The following is a 15,343-nucleotide window of genomic DNA, read 5'->3' as shown; positions in this document are numbered from 1 at the left end:
TCCAAGAACTGCGCAAACCACTCCTCACCAAACCGCGGTGCAACAAACGCGCCTTCAGGCACCTTCACCACCACGCCCGGCTGCGCGTCGAGAGACGCCGACGAGAGCGGGGAGGCCAGCAGTGACTTGTCCTGTGGTCTGGGCTGCTCTTGACTCGGGTGTCGGGACGAAGACCGCGAGCAGCTGCTCGAAGACTTGCTCGACCTGCTGCGGGAGGATGAGGAGCCAATCGACGTCCTAGCGCCAGTTGTAGTTGGGGTGGAGAAGATGCTCTTGCTCTTGCTGACGAGGGTTTTCGCTCGGCCGAAGGTGGATCCGTTCGACACCCTTCGCACCGGCGGCTTCTTGACAGGTTTCAACAGGAGCACGGGCCGCTCATCGCGGTGGTCCAAGGTTGTAGCGTGAAGCGTCGCGATGAAACCAAGCCCGTCCATGATGGAGAAGAAGCCCGAGATACAAGCCCTAGCTATGGAGGAAGTCAAGTCTCGTTTCGTGAGAGTAAAGGTTGTCGAAGTGAAGGCGGGTGAATGGATCCTGTCGTCGCGACCGTGCACACTAGCTAAGACCGGCTACTCAAGAGAGGGTCCAGGAGCGGAGCGCTCGAGCAGCAGCTAGCACCGAGATGAACTCTTTCTTAAAAGTTGGTCTCTGAGACGGCGTGTATAGTCTAATTCAAACGTGGGGAGTTTTCGCTAGAGCACTAGTCCAGCCCATCTGCTACGGTACTGCCTGTACGACAGAGTATCACGAGCAAAGGGCGAATCACGGTATGTGTTCTCACTGCGCTAGCTTGTGCGTAGCTGCAGTATAGACTCGAGCCACGCACAGGGCCAAGCAGTCAGGCGCGCTGAAAGGTGGGCATGACGCAATGAGCTCGAGCAGGAGCGGGGTCCGTGGGAATGAAGTTGGTAAGAGGACCGTGTTCGCCCCGGATCTCATTTGCACCAAGGTGGTGCACGCGTGCTTGCATGCGACCTTGTGCCGCAGTCAAAAGCAAGAAAGGATGGAGAGGCGATGCAGGCACCCAACGGCTTTGCTCTATTGTCTTGCGGTGCGCCATTCCCGGCGGTGTCAGGGTGCACGCCCACACGATGCTGGTTTGCGCTGTCCGACCGACCTTGGTTGACGCTTTTGCTCGAGCGCATAACGATGAAGGAGGTGACACATTTCGTGTGAAAACAAGCGTCGTGGGACACAAAAGTGTCTGGATTGGAAAACGAGGATCGACGATGCGGGACGACGCTTGATCGGAAAGAGTGTGCGCCTTCAAGGAGGCGAGGAGAGAGAAGGCGACCGAAGCCTTGCGCACAAATCGACAGCACGGGCCGGGGCTAGCCGAGGTTCTCTTAGAAAAAGAAGCGTTGGGAACTGCGCTGCTTTGCTCGAACCTTGCTTTGCGGAGATGATCCGACGTGTTGTTGTCTGAGTGCAGTGGGGGGATGGCTCTGCAGCTGCGCAAACACACACCAAGGATGGCAAGCTCAAACAGCGTCGACGGAGTGCGCAGTGCAACCTCAGCGCGAGGTTCGAAGAAACTTAAGCACACGCTTCTCGTCTCTCGAGCTTGTAAATGAACCAAGTCATGCGAAATTGAGTTGTCGTACCTGTCAGACACCCAATCGCTCGGTGCGGCGTAGATACCGAAGCAAGTGTCACGAGAATGTGAGAGCGATGAATGAGCTACAATGGACGGCTGCTGACGATAGCCGCGACTTTTCCTGCTCGACATGAGCAGTATACTTTCTTGTCGAGATTGTGTCGGAGCTTCGATGCTGCCCGGCCTGCGCCACCGCGATTCCTGCTGCGCTCCTGAATCTGGCAGAGCAGACAGCTGCACGGCAGATCAAAGTGAAACCAACACGCTTGGAATTGGCTTCAGTTGCAGCAGGTCTGCGTTCATTTAAGCGCCGCTCCGTTTTTAGCGAGCAGCAAAAAGGGGGAAATTCGAGCCAATTCGAGCAAAGAGGATCAACGAGGTGCAGCTAACGCACATGGAACGCACTTCTCCTTCCGCTGAGAATTTGAGTGGCACGCACGCACGCAAGCAAGCAAGCAAGCAAGCAAGCAAGCAAGCAAGCAAGCAAGCAAGCAAGCAAGCAAGCAAGCAAGCAAGCAAGCAAGCAAAAACGAGAGCCGCAAAACACCGGCGCAAGGAGGTTCAAGCCACGCCTTCTACTGCTGCTGCTTTGTGCCTCTCGATCCCTTGCTCCCGGCATCATGCCCTGGCCTCTGCACGCAGGCGGGTGAAGCATAGAATTGTAATTCACATCGGTAGAGAGAGGCAAGCATAGCGGACCAGCACGCGGGTTTGAAAGTGCTGCGCCCAGACGATCCACAGTGCCCATCAAGCGTGCGGTCTTTACAGCCTTGATCCCGCCGCTGCAAAGTCAAACAGGCCCCGCGCGGCTCTGCATTGGCAATAGCAACATGTCAATGCTGTTGCAGACTCATGTAGCCGATAGAAGCTACCGCTGCACTTGACCTAGCCTTGGACAACTGCCGCTGTCCGCTTTTCATCTGCCATCCCTTGTTCGCTCCTCACCCTCACCATCATCACCACCCCTCTGCACGTTAGACCTGCTCCATACCCGCCTGATTCGTATCAGGATACGCACGTCCTCTCAAACTGATAGGCGGCTGGCTGCCCTCAAGATCCACTACCCATGCACAGCACCGTCTCGACTTGCACCATCATCGCTGTGTCGCCCAACCCATCAATTTGAAGCGAGCGAACAGCATGCTGGCTCCCACCACGTCGATCGGCGCATTCGAACCAAGTGTCCGCAACGCCATCGGTCAGCTGCAGCAAGCCGACTCTCGATACGAACACGTCATCCTGACCACGGCCGAGGGGAGCACCAGTCGAGCCGCCCCTTTCCAACTCGTCTCTATCGCTGCCGGTGGTCTGGATGCACTCCGCACAAAGCTCCAAAGCCGTGAGACTCGATTCGCCCTGTTGCGCGTGCAAACACGAGTTCTGCTCATCGTATCGCTTGGCCAAGGCATTACGGGACTCAAGCGCGCTCATGTGCTGGTTCAGGGTAGAGCACTCCAATCGTCGCTGGGCGCCATCCTGTTTGCCGCGCTCACCATTGCGTCCACCTCGCAACTTACCCCAGCCCTTGTGAGTTCAAAGCTGCAGCTCGAGGGGTTCGCCCATGTACCTTCTCCGGACCTGAATCAAGACTTTAGGGCTTCCTGGGCGTCGGCGTCGACTTCGGCGGCTAGCATCGTCAGCCGAGCAAAGCCAAGCGCGCCCTCGTCACCCGAAGACGTGGGACACGATGCCTCGTGGGCTCGTCCCGTCTCGGATATCGGGCCGTTGCATCACAGCGATGCGGCACAGTCGATCTCTGTTGGCTCTCGCGCCAAGTCAGTGCTTGTCACTCGCTCAGCTAGTCCCTCCTCTCAGGGGATCGTTATTGATCTGGCGTCGGTCATCGACGGAACAGCTCAGCCGACTCCACCCTTTACATCTCAAGACAAGTTCCCCCTACTGCCAGCGGCTGACTTTGGCAAGAAGGAGCCATTCTTGAGCTCGCCAGTCAGTCTGGATGCTTCCTTGGCCACACCGCGTTCAGCCACGCCAAGCGATCCGGGCAGCCCTCATTGGCCACGCAGCCCTCGTGTCCGCCTGTCTGCCGACGAGCGGAAGCGTCTGTCGGACGAACGTGATCGTCTTCGCGCCGATGAGGCGATTCGAGACCAAGTCATGAAGAAGCTTCGAGCTGAGCAGCAGACCTCGCTCAGATCGCCCACTGCACGTACTCCTCGGCTCGCTGTCGTTCCGCCTCTGGCGCCTCCTCCTCCTTTTGCACCGCCTCCTCCTCCATCTTCTGATGCAATGCTCGTCGCTTCCACCCGAAGGCCATCCAGCATCGCATCACCGCGCGCCGCTTCCAAGCAAAAGCTGGATGGCGAGAGTAGTCCTACGACCGCTCCCACGGTCACGGTCTCGGGATCGTGTGGCAGCAAACCGGTCGACGCGAGCGGTGAGTTACAAGCATTGCAGCGACAGTTTGACGAAAGGCCGAGATCGTCCGAAAGTCACGAGAGCATCCGCAGCAGCATCCAATCGCTCAACCTCTGGGAGTTTGCCGAAGCTGCGTCTCGACAAGACTCATTCCTGCATCTGCCTAGGCGCGCGTCCCCCTCCATGCCCAGCACAACGAGACGATCCTTCTCAGGTAGTGGTACACCCAGTCACGTCCGCAGCAGACAAGGGTCCGGCAGCGAGTCGGTGGTTTCTGGCGAGAATCAGCCATGCACCACATCCAGCTCGAGGGGCAGTGTTGCAGCCTCTTCCCTCTTCGACAAAGAGCTGCCTGCCTTGCCCTCTGACTTCGATTACGGATCCAACGGCGGCGATGAGTGGATTGGCGACCTCGAAGTGCACGACTCGCCCAGGTATGTTTCACCCGCCTCGATGCTGCCTGGCAAAAAGGAGCGAGAACGCCAGGCGGAAAACGTCGAAGAAGCAGAGCTGCACGATTTGCGCGAACGACTGGCGCAAGCCGAAGCCAGAGCCAAGGCTGCCGAAGATGCCGCTGAGCTCGCCGTTCGCGAGGTACAGATCGAGACGCGACGGCTAGCCGAAGAGCTAGCGAAAGTGGAAAGGGGAACCCGCGAGAAGATGGAGGCGGAAGCGATCCGACGAGCGAAATGGGCACGCGAGCAGGTTGCGCGTGACCAGCTGGACGCATACGAGCGCAGCAAGCTCGAAGCGGACGAGAAGCGACGCCGACGCGCAATCGAGGAGCAGCGTCGGCTCGAATGCGATCGAGCGGCCCGTATTCGCGAGGAACAAGAGTGGCGCCAGCACGAAGCAGATCGCATCAAGCAAGAGTACGAGCTGCGCATCCAGCTTCTCGCCGAGCGGGAGGCAAAGCTCAAAGCCCAAGCCGAGGAGAGGGAGCGCCGTGAGCAGGAGCGTGCAGAACACGCGCGTGCGAGCGAAGCATTTCGCCAGCAGCGGCTGGAAGAACTCACAAAGGCCGTACAGGGCAGCGAAGTGATCCTGTCAGGATGGCTCAACCTGCACAGCGACGAGGCGGTGCAGTGGAGACGACGTTGGTACGAGGTGGTGGATCGCCAGCTAGTGCTGTGCAAATCTGCCACGGATCGCTCTGCGATGACGGTCATTCCGCTTACTCCGGGAAAACTGATAAGTGTAACCGACGAGGAGGAGCATGATGGCTGCTTGATGCGTTATGGCCTGCGATTCGAAGTGCAGGGGTCCTCGACGGTGACGCACACTTACACTGTTTCGACGGATACCCACGCTGCCAAGCTCGATCTCTCCCTGGTCGTCGAGGCTGTTGCCGCAAGTGTCGAGGTCTAGCTCTGGTGGGCACTTAAGGGGTTGTAAACTAGATTCGGATCGTTTCGCAGCTGCACTCTTCTTTGCCATGGTATCACTCATTGACTAACGGCGGCTGTGGACGATGTGGCAAGCAAGCAGCTACAGACGTATGAGAAGAGGAGAGGTAAATGATGTGCTGAAATCACGTGACCGAACGCGACTTGAACGCGGTCGTAATTCGCGTCGCATAAATTGATTTCGACAGCGCGAGCCAAAGACGAAAATCCAGACGTGATGAAAAATACAACAGCACTCCTTGCAGCACAGCATAGCAGAGCACACCCTGCGCATTCCCTCACTCGATCGGGGAAAGGCTGTCAACGCTTTGCTGAGCATGTGAAGGATCTGCCGAGGTATCCGAGGGTTGAAGACGGTACGTGTGATCCGAGGAACAGCAGCTGATGTGGAAGCACATGCCTTATCGAGTTAGCAGTGGTTCAGGAGAGCATTATTGGCATTGGCGTCATCTGGAACGCACGTCGAAGCGCGCCCTCGATGGCGCACAGCAGTTGGATGATGCATTCCTCGACGCTCGACAGGCACGCAACTGCTCACTCGCGCTGCCGCCTTTTTTAGTCGTATTTGACTGATCGCCTTGGACATCCAGCTAGAATCAGGTCGGGCTTGCGTTGGAGGCCTCTCCGAGAGCAGTACCGAACAGCAGGACGACTGCCTGTTGTAGGCGCTCCAGATCGGTAGTTCAACAGAGAGCTAGAGGCGTCTCCTGGTGTGGCTTCTGCGTCCTTTTTTACCCCTTTGCGCTCGGCGGGCGCTGCGTTTCAGGTCTGTCGACTGCTTCTATAACGGCGACGGCGACTCCGAGCTGGACTGAGTGGGAGGATCGCGAGCAGCGCGGCTGATCATCGAAGGGGACGACAAACGCTTCATGCATGGCTTCGTCGTCTGGCTCGGAGACCTGCATGCGCAACCTTTGCCTGGTGCTGAGTCGAGACCTGTCTCCTCTAAGGCACTTTTCCAGTGTTTTTCTTTTCCCTGCTAGATGCGCCGCGCCTCGCGGTTTCTCTCTGCACATCCAACGCCGAGCCGCCGTCCCATTCTTAGACAGACAGCGAGGCGGATTGCGCTTCAAATGGCGGGCTTGGGCTCGGCAAAACGGCTTTTTGACACTATCACCTTGCATCGTGTCTGTCTCAAAGTCGGCGTCGATCTTCAGGAATAGCAGTGAGAGGGCAAGTCAGCGACGATCAGTGAGGCTCCTCTGGAAAGACCGGGGGAGGCCAACCGCTCGTTGGATGCGCCCAGCGTTATAGGCATGTATGCAGTTGCAGCAGCAGCTGATGCACTTTCTCAAGGTGGAAGCGGCAGCGGACGCTGGACTTTCAACTTTTCCTGTAGGGCCCTTTTGGCAACTTGGTGCTCGCTTTCTTCTGCTTGACAATGCAAGGCCGTCTATACGCAGCAGGACCGACAATGACAGTCGACTGAAGATTTGCTCGCTATGCTTGCCAGCTCTGTCGCAATCAATGAGAGTGCGGTGCGGGAAAGGCCGACTCTGTGAGATTTAAAGGCCAAAGCAAAAATGAGTTTGCAGCTCTGTCTCTTTTCTTAAATCACGATGGACTGCTGGTGAACCGACTGCCTGGCTGCCTGCAAAGTTCGAGTCGCGCTCTGCAAACGAGGCCCTTTCTCGCTCAGCAGTCACGCGTTTCAAATTGGCGTTCCTCCGCTGCACCGTCACTGCTGTCTCTGCTCCGCGCCTGGACTTGATTAGTCTGCCTCGTGCCCACCAATCTTACTTTTTCACTTTGCATCACTGCGTTCATCTTGACTACCACACCATCAGTCTCTCTCTCTCTCTTTCTCGCGATCACCATCGAAACGCTCTTGTTGTCATACACAACACAGCGACACTTCAGAGCACAGTCGGATCATCCCGCGACACGCGATCCAGCGCTTTCCAGTCCCCACGCGTGCGGCGCATCGTCCTTCGACTGCATACATCACCCACGTCTCGACGCGTCCAACCCCTCCAGCGTCATCTTTGTAGCATCACCCGCACATTGATCATCACTAGCCAGCAAAGACAGCCATCCACGCTCAGGTCCGTGTCCGTCGCGCTCCGGACGTGACTCCTTCTCAGCACCATGACGACGCCGTCTCATCCGCGCTCGTTTGGCTCGTCGGACTACCCACCCGCCTCGTCCTCTTCCGACTACTCGCCCACTTCCACCAGCACCCCCTTTGCCACGCCTGCCACTCGCGCCACCAGTATCGCTCCCAGCACCTTTTCGCGTTCCGGCCCTGGCAACCGACGCGCCAAGTTTTCCATGCTCACCAGCAACGCCGCCGACGAGTCTCCCCTTCAGGCCATCCACGCCAGTCCGACACCCACAGGCTCTCGCTCCGCTACTCCTGCCAGCATGGACGACCATGCCGCCTCTTCAACTGCGAAGGACGATGCTTCCTCCTCTAACGCAAACACGTCCCTCACATCGCGTCCAGCAGCTCGCACGAGCATTCGTGCCCGTCCCACCGCGTCGGGTGCCTCCACCAGCACCGGCTCTCCGTTGACCGGCATCACCACTTCCAAGTCGGCTAGTTTCGCTCCGACGGCGACAAGGTCCGGTACCACCACTGCAGCTGCATCATCAGCATCCACCGCCGCAAGCCCCGCCCTGACCAAAGACGCCGAAGACTTCTTCGCCAGAGCACAAGCCATGGGTCTCCGTCTCACCCGTGAAGACTATGAGAGGACCAAAGCTGGTGTCGCCGCCTTTCTCAAGGCGGAGCGTCGACCTTTCACGCCCAGTGCTACCACCTCTACTGCCGCTTCTACCTCTGCGTCTTCCTCCAATCCTAGCGACCTCAAACCATCATCGAGCAGCCAGAGCACATCAGCCCCAACGACAAAGGCCTCAACTTCCGCTGAAACCTTGATCGACGCTCCGAAGACGGCCGATCCTAGCTCGAACGCCTCCCAAGCCCGTCTCACGGCCCCTTCACCCTTGACGCGTCCAGGCGGTCCCTCGTGGCCTCGCAACACCAGCAGCCCTGGCCTTTCCTTTTTTACTGCTGTCATCGAGCCCCAGGACTCGCCTGGTTCGCCCAAGATCCACCCCAGCCTCGACCAGGTTGGCAATGCGGAAGAGAGGCGTCGTCTCAAGATCAAAAAGCAAAAGATGCGTCAACGGCGCGAACGCGAACGCGCCGCCCTCGCTGCTGCCAACAACGCCGCCCCCGCCTCGTCTTCAAGCAAGACATCTTCGCACGACCTCCTTGCTACTCCGAGCTCGACCGTCGCCCAATCCTCGCCAGAAGTGGGATCCAGCTCCGCCTTCCGAACACCCCCAACGCGCACACACGCGAAAACTGGCAGCTGCAGTAGCACCAAGTCGGCTACCCGCGTTGGCCTCGGCCTCGACCTGCAGGGCAGCGACTCGACAACGAGCCCAGACCTCTCCACCCCTCCTGACGGCCTCTCCAGCGCCTTTTTGCAACGCAGATCTCGCGGTCGTACCGTCTCGTTCGAGTCTTCCCCCGTCGTCCGCGTTGCCGACGAAGTGCGCGACTGTGCATCCCTCGAGGAGCTCAGTCGCCGCGCATGGGTCAGTCCTCGTGGAACGCTGCGGTTGCTCAGGTCGCCCATCGAGCACGATGCCGTCTTCTGCAGCCCTCCCGTCGATATCGACGACTCGGGCGTATGCTTTGCCGTCCATGAGCCTGCTTCCTCTGCCGTGGAGGGTCGAAGCGGCGGTCTGGCTGCGGATGGGTGGGGCGCTGCTCATCGAAGAACCCTGTCGGCCAGCTCCAACGGCACTGCTGCGCCCAACCACATGGAAGGCCTGGACACCAAGATGAGCGGACTCAGCTTTCTCGACAGGATCATGTCCAAGCAGACCAGTCCCAGACGGCTGTATAAGGCGGAAAAGCGTCGCCAAAAGGAAGCCATGCAGCGTAAAGTCGTCGAGGAGCAGGTCCAGGCAGAGCTGGCCGCACAGCAGATGGCTGAGGAGGCAGCTCGCGCAGAGTATGAACACAAGGAGGCGGTCAAGGCAGCCGCAGCCGCCGATGCCATCAAAGCAGCGAACCCGGACTACGCTTCCCTCGTGCTCAGCACCCCCAACACGGGCACCAAGACGCGCAAGTCGCCCAATTCAGTTGTGTGTGCCACTCCGTTGGAGTCCTCCTCCGCTCGCGCGTTGCGCTGGACCACCCTCGGAGCCAGCCCAGGCAACATGCACACGCGCATGACCACCCGCGAGCACTACGACTTTACCATGCACGGCATCTCGCCCAGCCAGCCCGGCTACGATTCACTCGACACGCTCTGCAACATCCACTCCACACCGGGTCCCATTACCTTCCACACCTGGGATGCCGAGCCCTTGACGAGCTTGCGAAAGGGGACGGACGCAAACCGCTCGAGTGTGCGAGGTGGCTCGGCCATCACGCCTGCTGCGCACTTCCTCCTGAGCACCGAAGAGCATCGCCCGGAGCTCATCGGCGTCAGTCCTTCCGTTGCCGGCTTCTTCCACGCGAGGCAGCCGAGTGCTCAGGCGTCGGTCAACTCTTCGCTCATGCGCGCTTCGTCGCAGGATGTTGCCGTGCTGTCTCCGCTTTCGGGACGCCTGGTCTCTGGTGTGGCTAGCCGCATGAGCGACCTCGACTTTGATGCGGATGACGACATTGGGGTCCACCACGAGGACGCCGCGAACCTCGGCAAGCCTTCGGCCTTCAACGCTAAGCGTGGTCTCCTCTTCTCTGTGCCCGGTGGCACAGCCCTCGACCCTCCCCCGTCGTCGTCGCTCGCCGAAGCGGTTCAGCTCGACGACGGTGCCAGCAAGGCATTCACTCTACCCATTTCGTCGCCTATGCGCCTCGGCCGATCTCTTCGAGCAGGGACGATCGGCGACGAGATGATCGGTGGCAAGCTCCCCTTCGCGAGCCCTCGCAGCGCTCTCGTCCGCGCTCAGTCTGGCACTGCCATCGACACTCGCCGCGACCGTCAGCCGTCGGGCAACATCCGCGACTTCTTGGGTTCCGGGCCCAGCGGCAGCAGGCACAAGCGCGGACTGTCCCGCAAGATCGACACCATCAGCCCCGCCGATGTGTTTGGCTCCAGCTTGCCGCGCACCGTGTCTGCGCCCAACGTCGAGACCAGACACCCGTTGCCTGAGCCGAGCAAGGGCGTCCGCGATGCTTTAGACGCGCCTTTCGCCGAGTCTCAAGATGATAGCCAACTAACCTCGATGCAGAACCGCAGCAAGAAGGGCAAGAAGGTGGCAGAGGTGCGCCGGGTCCAGAGCGACTCGCCGCCTTCGCCCAGCAAGCAGCTAACGGCAGAAAAGAGGGCCGACAACGACTCAGCGATGCTCATGCAACCTCCTGCCGAACTGCGGGGCGTTGCTACGAACCTAGTGATGCCCGTCGGAAGCGGTGAGCCGGCTATGGTACTCTTTGCCGCTGCTGCGGGTCCCGAACAGCTTGCCGCCGATGCTGCTCAGCCTTCGTCCACGAAAAAGTCGAAGAAGGGCAAGGCGGCTGCCGGCTCTGCCTCGGACTCTGCAGTGTTCAAGGTGGTCGAGCTACCTTGCCAGGACTTCGAGCGCATGGCTCAAGCGACTCCTTCGGTGCAGAATGGCGACGAGATCGGCTGGGACCAGCCCGACGGAAGCCGCCTGGTCAAGCTCGTCTCGGAGGAGCTCAAGGCGGCGCTGGATGCCGGCACCTTGGTCGAGGAGCCCGCTGCGCGCTACTACCTGCTTCCGCCTGGATTCGGACAGTCCAAGGCCAAGCCGAGTTCGGTGTCGTACGCCGGTCTGATTGGTCAAGCGATCAAGTCATCCTCGGACATGCGCCTCTCGCTGTCGGAGGTATACGACTGGATCAGCTCGACATATCCCTTCTTCGAAAAGGGCGACCGCGGATGGCAGAACTCGATCCGTCACAATCTCAGTCTGAACAAGAGCTTCGTCAAGATCGAACGTGAGGCCAACATGCCGGGCAAGGGCGGTTGGTGGGGAATCAAGCCTGGCCACGAGGACCGATTCCAGAACGGGCTGTACAATGCTGTTCCGCAGAAGTTCGAGGCTGCCAAGGCTCGACAGCAACAGCAGCTGCAGCAACAGCAGGGCCAAGCGAACAAGATCACGGATTCTCCCGATGCAGTCGAGAGGGCACTGGGCGCGCCGGATACCGACACGACGCTGCCATCCTCGCAGATGAGCGAGGGCGTGGAAGGCAGTGCCAAGAAGCGGAACAAAGCCAAGCGTAAGAAGGCGCAGGCAGGCGACGTGGCGGCAGATAGCGGCGACGATACGGACAAGGAGAGCGGTCGACCTCTGTCCTCGAAAAAGGCCAAGACGGCCGATCGTCTGCCGCTCCTCGAGACGCAGCCGCAGAACGGCAGTGTTGGTGCGTTGGGAGGAGCTGCGATGGCCATCAACGGGCTCGACTCGATTACTCCGGTTCGTCCACACGGGGGCTCGTCGGTGTACAGCAGCAGCCTCGCCGGCAGCAGCTACAGCAAGACGATCCCCGGTCTCGTCGACAGCGCCAGCAGTCCTCCGAGCAGTCCGTTGACGCTGATGCCGCCGCCGTCGATGCAGGCGACCGCCAACCACAGCGCGAGGAAGCGCAAATTGGCAGGTCAGGGCAACGGACAGCTGGGCTATGGCTCTGGCTTCTCTCCTTCGCTTTATGCCATGCGCGGCTCGGCGCTGGGCGGTGCCTTTGCCTTTTCGAATGGAATGGACTCGGACACGTCACGTGGCTCACCGTTACGAAGACAGACCAAGGGATCGACTGGCGGCGGCGACAATGGCTCGCAGAACTCGTCGGTGACGTCGCCGAAGCGTCTGTGGTCGATCAGCTCGCCCATGTCGTCGTTGCGCGGGCAAAAGGGGCACGGTGAGGAAGGAATGCGATCGCCTACGTCGACGGCACGCGTCGCTGCTGCGTTGGCTCGCTCGCCTATTCGAAGTAGTCCTCTGCGAAGCGGCGCTGCGGGCATGCTTTCACCCAACTCGAGCGCCAGCCTGCAGATGCAGCTGGCCATGGGGGGCAGTGCGGGCCAGATGGGCTTCAACGGCGCTGGTTTCGGTGCTGGGCTTGGCATGGGGTCCGGTCTGGCGCCGGGTGGGACCCCTGGCTCGTTGCGGTTTGCGAGCGGCATGTCACCGGGTCGACGCGGGTATTCGGGGCATGGCCAGTTGATGGGCATGAGCCTGGCGGGTGCTGCACCGCAAAGCATGCAGCAGGCGTGGTACCTGGACGATCCGTTTGAGATGCAGGCCAACCTGGCGCAGCAGCACCAGCAGCAGCAGCATCAGCAGATGGTGCAGCACCACCAGATCCACGCGCAGCCTATGGATGCTCACTACGCTGGATTTAGCAACGTCGGCGAAGGGCTGCCAGCTTCGCCACTGCGACAGGCGTGGAACAGTATCCAGGCTGCGGGCGGCATCCAGGCGTTCACGGGTGGCCATGGGTTCTCACAAGCCCGACAGTGAACATTCTCTTTGGACTTCTACTGTTTGGCTCTTTGGCTCTTTTTGTACAACTATTCCCTATTCATAGCACAATCTTTGCAGCATCTATTGTATCATACAAAGCACATCATCCACGTCCGAAGAATCTCTTGCCCTGTTCACTGCCCTTCCGAACGTAGGATCGAGATCCATCATTGCTCTTTCTAGTTGCATTTGCGTTCTATTCTGTGATCGTGTTGTGTCTTGTGAGACGAGCGAACGGGGGACGGTGACCAGCGCAAGAACACAGACGAGAGAGAAGGCAACGTCAGCTGAGCCAGCAGCACATAGAGTAGTAAGGACCGTCGGTGGCCAGTGGCAGGCGCGGCTGTCGCGGCTAAAATGAAGCCACGGCCTGAAAGAGAGAGATAGAGAGAGAGACAGAAAGACAGGAAAAGGACCCACTTCTTCGGGGTGGTTTTGTTTTTTGGATTGGAGAGCTGAACTGAAATTTCGAGACGATTTCGAGCAGAGCCTGACGAGCTCTGACGAGCATGCGCCAGGGGCTGGAGAAGAGCTGCAACCCGCCGAGCCCATAGACGAAGAAAGCGTAATGGCCAAACTGACGCTCAAACCACAATTTTTGGCGGAGAATCGGTCGGCACAAACAGCGGAAGCAGTCCGGCATGGCTTGTCGAACACTGCATTCGCAGCTCTCTCTTGCAGACAGAAAGACATTGATAAGCTCACGGTATCCTCTGATTCCCTTCACATTCCCCACCTTGTCGGCACCTGTACACCTTGGACCTGCACATTGTCACAGCGAGTCACTTCCAAGCGCCACCTTTGCGTCGTATCGGTAACCCACAGGACGAGCTGAGCCAAACCATGCGTGCCTTGCTCTCGTCCCAGCCTATAAAGAGCTCCTTGACCCGGGGCTCGCTCATTCCCCCTTCTTCCTCTTTCTCCTCCTGCTCCTCCTCTTCTTCTCACTCATACCGACCGGCCTTTGTTCAACGCAGCCTTTCCACCTCCCTTTCGACACCACGCGCATTCCGCCCCACCATGCCCGCCGCCGACTTTGACGCCGCCGCCTTCGGCGAGTCGCACATCACCAAGGGCATCGGTCGCCTCACCACCCATGTCTTTGAAGACGGCAAGGGCAGCTGGATCACCACGGACAAGGGAGTCAAGCTGCTCGACATGACTTCGGGGATTGGCGTGTGCAACTTGGGCCACTGCCACCCGAAGGTCACCGAGGCTGCCGCCAAACAGTGCGGCAAGATCACGCATGCGCAGGTCAACATCGGCTTTTCGGCAACGCAGATCGAGCTCATCCAGAACTTGTTGCCCATCCTACCGCACGCTTCGCTCGATACCGTGTTCTTCTGGAACTCGGGCGCTGAGGCTGTCGAGGCTGCGGTGAAGCTCGCGCGCGCAGCGACCAAGAAGCAGAACATCATCGTCATGCAGGGGTCATACCATGGTCGAACCGCCGCCACCGCTGCCATGACACGAAGCAAGACCATCTACGGTGAGGGACACGGGCCCTTGATGCCCGGTGTCTTTGCGACGTCGTTCCCGTTCTACTCGCACTTTGGCCTGCCGGTAGACACGGATGTCGAAGAGCTGGTGCGCCAGTCGCTCCACCAAGTGCGCCTCACGCTGCAGCAGCAAACCGCCCCCTCGGACACTGCCGCCATCGTCATCGAACCCGTCATCGGCGAAGGAGGCTACGTGCCCGCACCCGCCTCGTTCCTGCACGGCCTGCGCCAGATTTGCGACGAAAACAACCTGCTGCTCATCTGCGACGAGGTGCAGTCCGGCTTTGGTCGAACGGGCACCATGTTTGCCGTCGAGCAGTCGGGCGTTCGTCCGGACGTGCTGATCTTTGCCAAGGGCATTGCCAACGGGTTCCCGCTGAGCGGGATTGCTTCGACGAACGAGTTGATGTCGAGGCAGAAGCCGGGTTCGATGGGCGGCACGTATGCGGGTAATGCCGTGGCGTGCGCTGCGGCGTCGGCGGTGATCAAGGCGTTCAAGGAGGAGCGCGTGCTGGACAATGTCGCGAAACGGTCCGAGCAGCTTGTGTCGTTCCTCCAGCAGCTCAAGGAGGAGTCCAAGTACGGACACCTGATCGAAGATGTGCGTGGGCGCGGTCTCATGATTGGTGTCCAGTTCGCCAGTACGCCGACGACCAACGCCGGCAGCCAGAACACGGCAGCTGCGGCTGGTGGACCGAAGCCGCAGCTGGCACCCAAAGTGGTGGGAGAGTGTCTGAAGCGCAACATGCTACTGTTGAGCACGTCGGTGTTTGACGTGCTGCGGTTCATTCCGCCGCTGACGATCAGCGAGGACGAGATGGCCCAGGCCTGCGGGATTTTCAAGGAGGCGTTTGAGGCTGCGGCTAAAGAGGCTGGGTACTGAAAGGGCAGTCGAGACGTGTAAGTCATCATATTGTTCGTAACTTAAGCAGTGCAATGCATCATAGCGGTGACAAGAGAATTTTGTGTTTAAGACGGCACCGTGATGGTGCGGAGAGGAGGATGAT

The 15,343-nt window shown here is 59.5% G+C and overlaps 3 protein-coding genes across 3 annotated transcripts; all 3 read left to right on the top strand.

Annotated features, from left to right (window-relative positions):
- Window positions 1-2,737: 2,737 nt before the first annotated feature.
- On the top strand, window positions 2,738-5,341 carry EX895_006096 (uncharacterized protein; the record flags this gene model as incomplete). The annotated part of the gene is made up of 1 exon (XM_029886688.1): window positions 2,738-5,341. The coding sequence occupies one exon, from the start codon at window positions 2,738-2,740 to the stop codon at window positions 5,339-5,341; it is 2,604 nt and encodes an 867-aa protein (XP_029737001.1).
- A 2,126-nt stretch (window positions 5,342-7,467) lies between these two features.
- On the top strand, window positions 7,468-12,834 carry EX895_006095 (uncharacterized protein; the record flags this gene model as incomplete). Its single annotated transcript, XM_029886687.1, has 1 exon — window positions 7,468-12,834. One exon carries the CDS (start codon window positions 7,468-7,470, stop codon window positions 12,832-12,834), a length of 5,367 nt encoding a protein of 1,788 aa, XP_029737000.1.
- Window positions 12,835-13,857: 1,023 nt separating this feature from the next.
- Window positions 13,858-15,219, top strand: EX895_006094 (uncharacterized protein; the record flags this gene model as incomplete). The annotated part of the gene is made up of 1 exon (XM_029886686.1): window positions 13,858-15,219. One exon carries the CDS (start codon window positions 13,858-13,860, stop codon window positions 15,217-15,219), a length of 1,362 nt encoding a protein of 453 aa, XP_029736999.1.
- Window positions 15,220-15,343: the final 124 nt, after the last annotated feature.

This window comes from Sporisorium graminicola, chromosome SGRAM_8, assembly GCF_005498985.1.
Source record: "Sporisorium graminicola strain CBS 10092 chromosome SGRAM_8, whole genome shotgun sequence".
NCBI classification, from domain to species: domain Eukaryota; kingdom Fungi; phylum Basidiomycota; class Ustilaginomycetes; order Ustilaginales; family Ustilaginaceae; genus Sporisorium; species Sporisorium graminicola.
The sequence above is the reverse complement of the archived record's forward strand: the minus strand, read 5'-3'. Positions and strand labels throughout refer to the sequence as shown.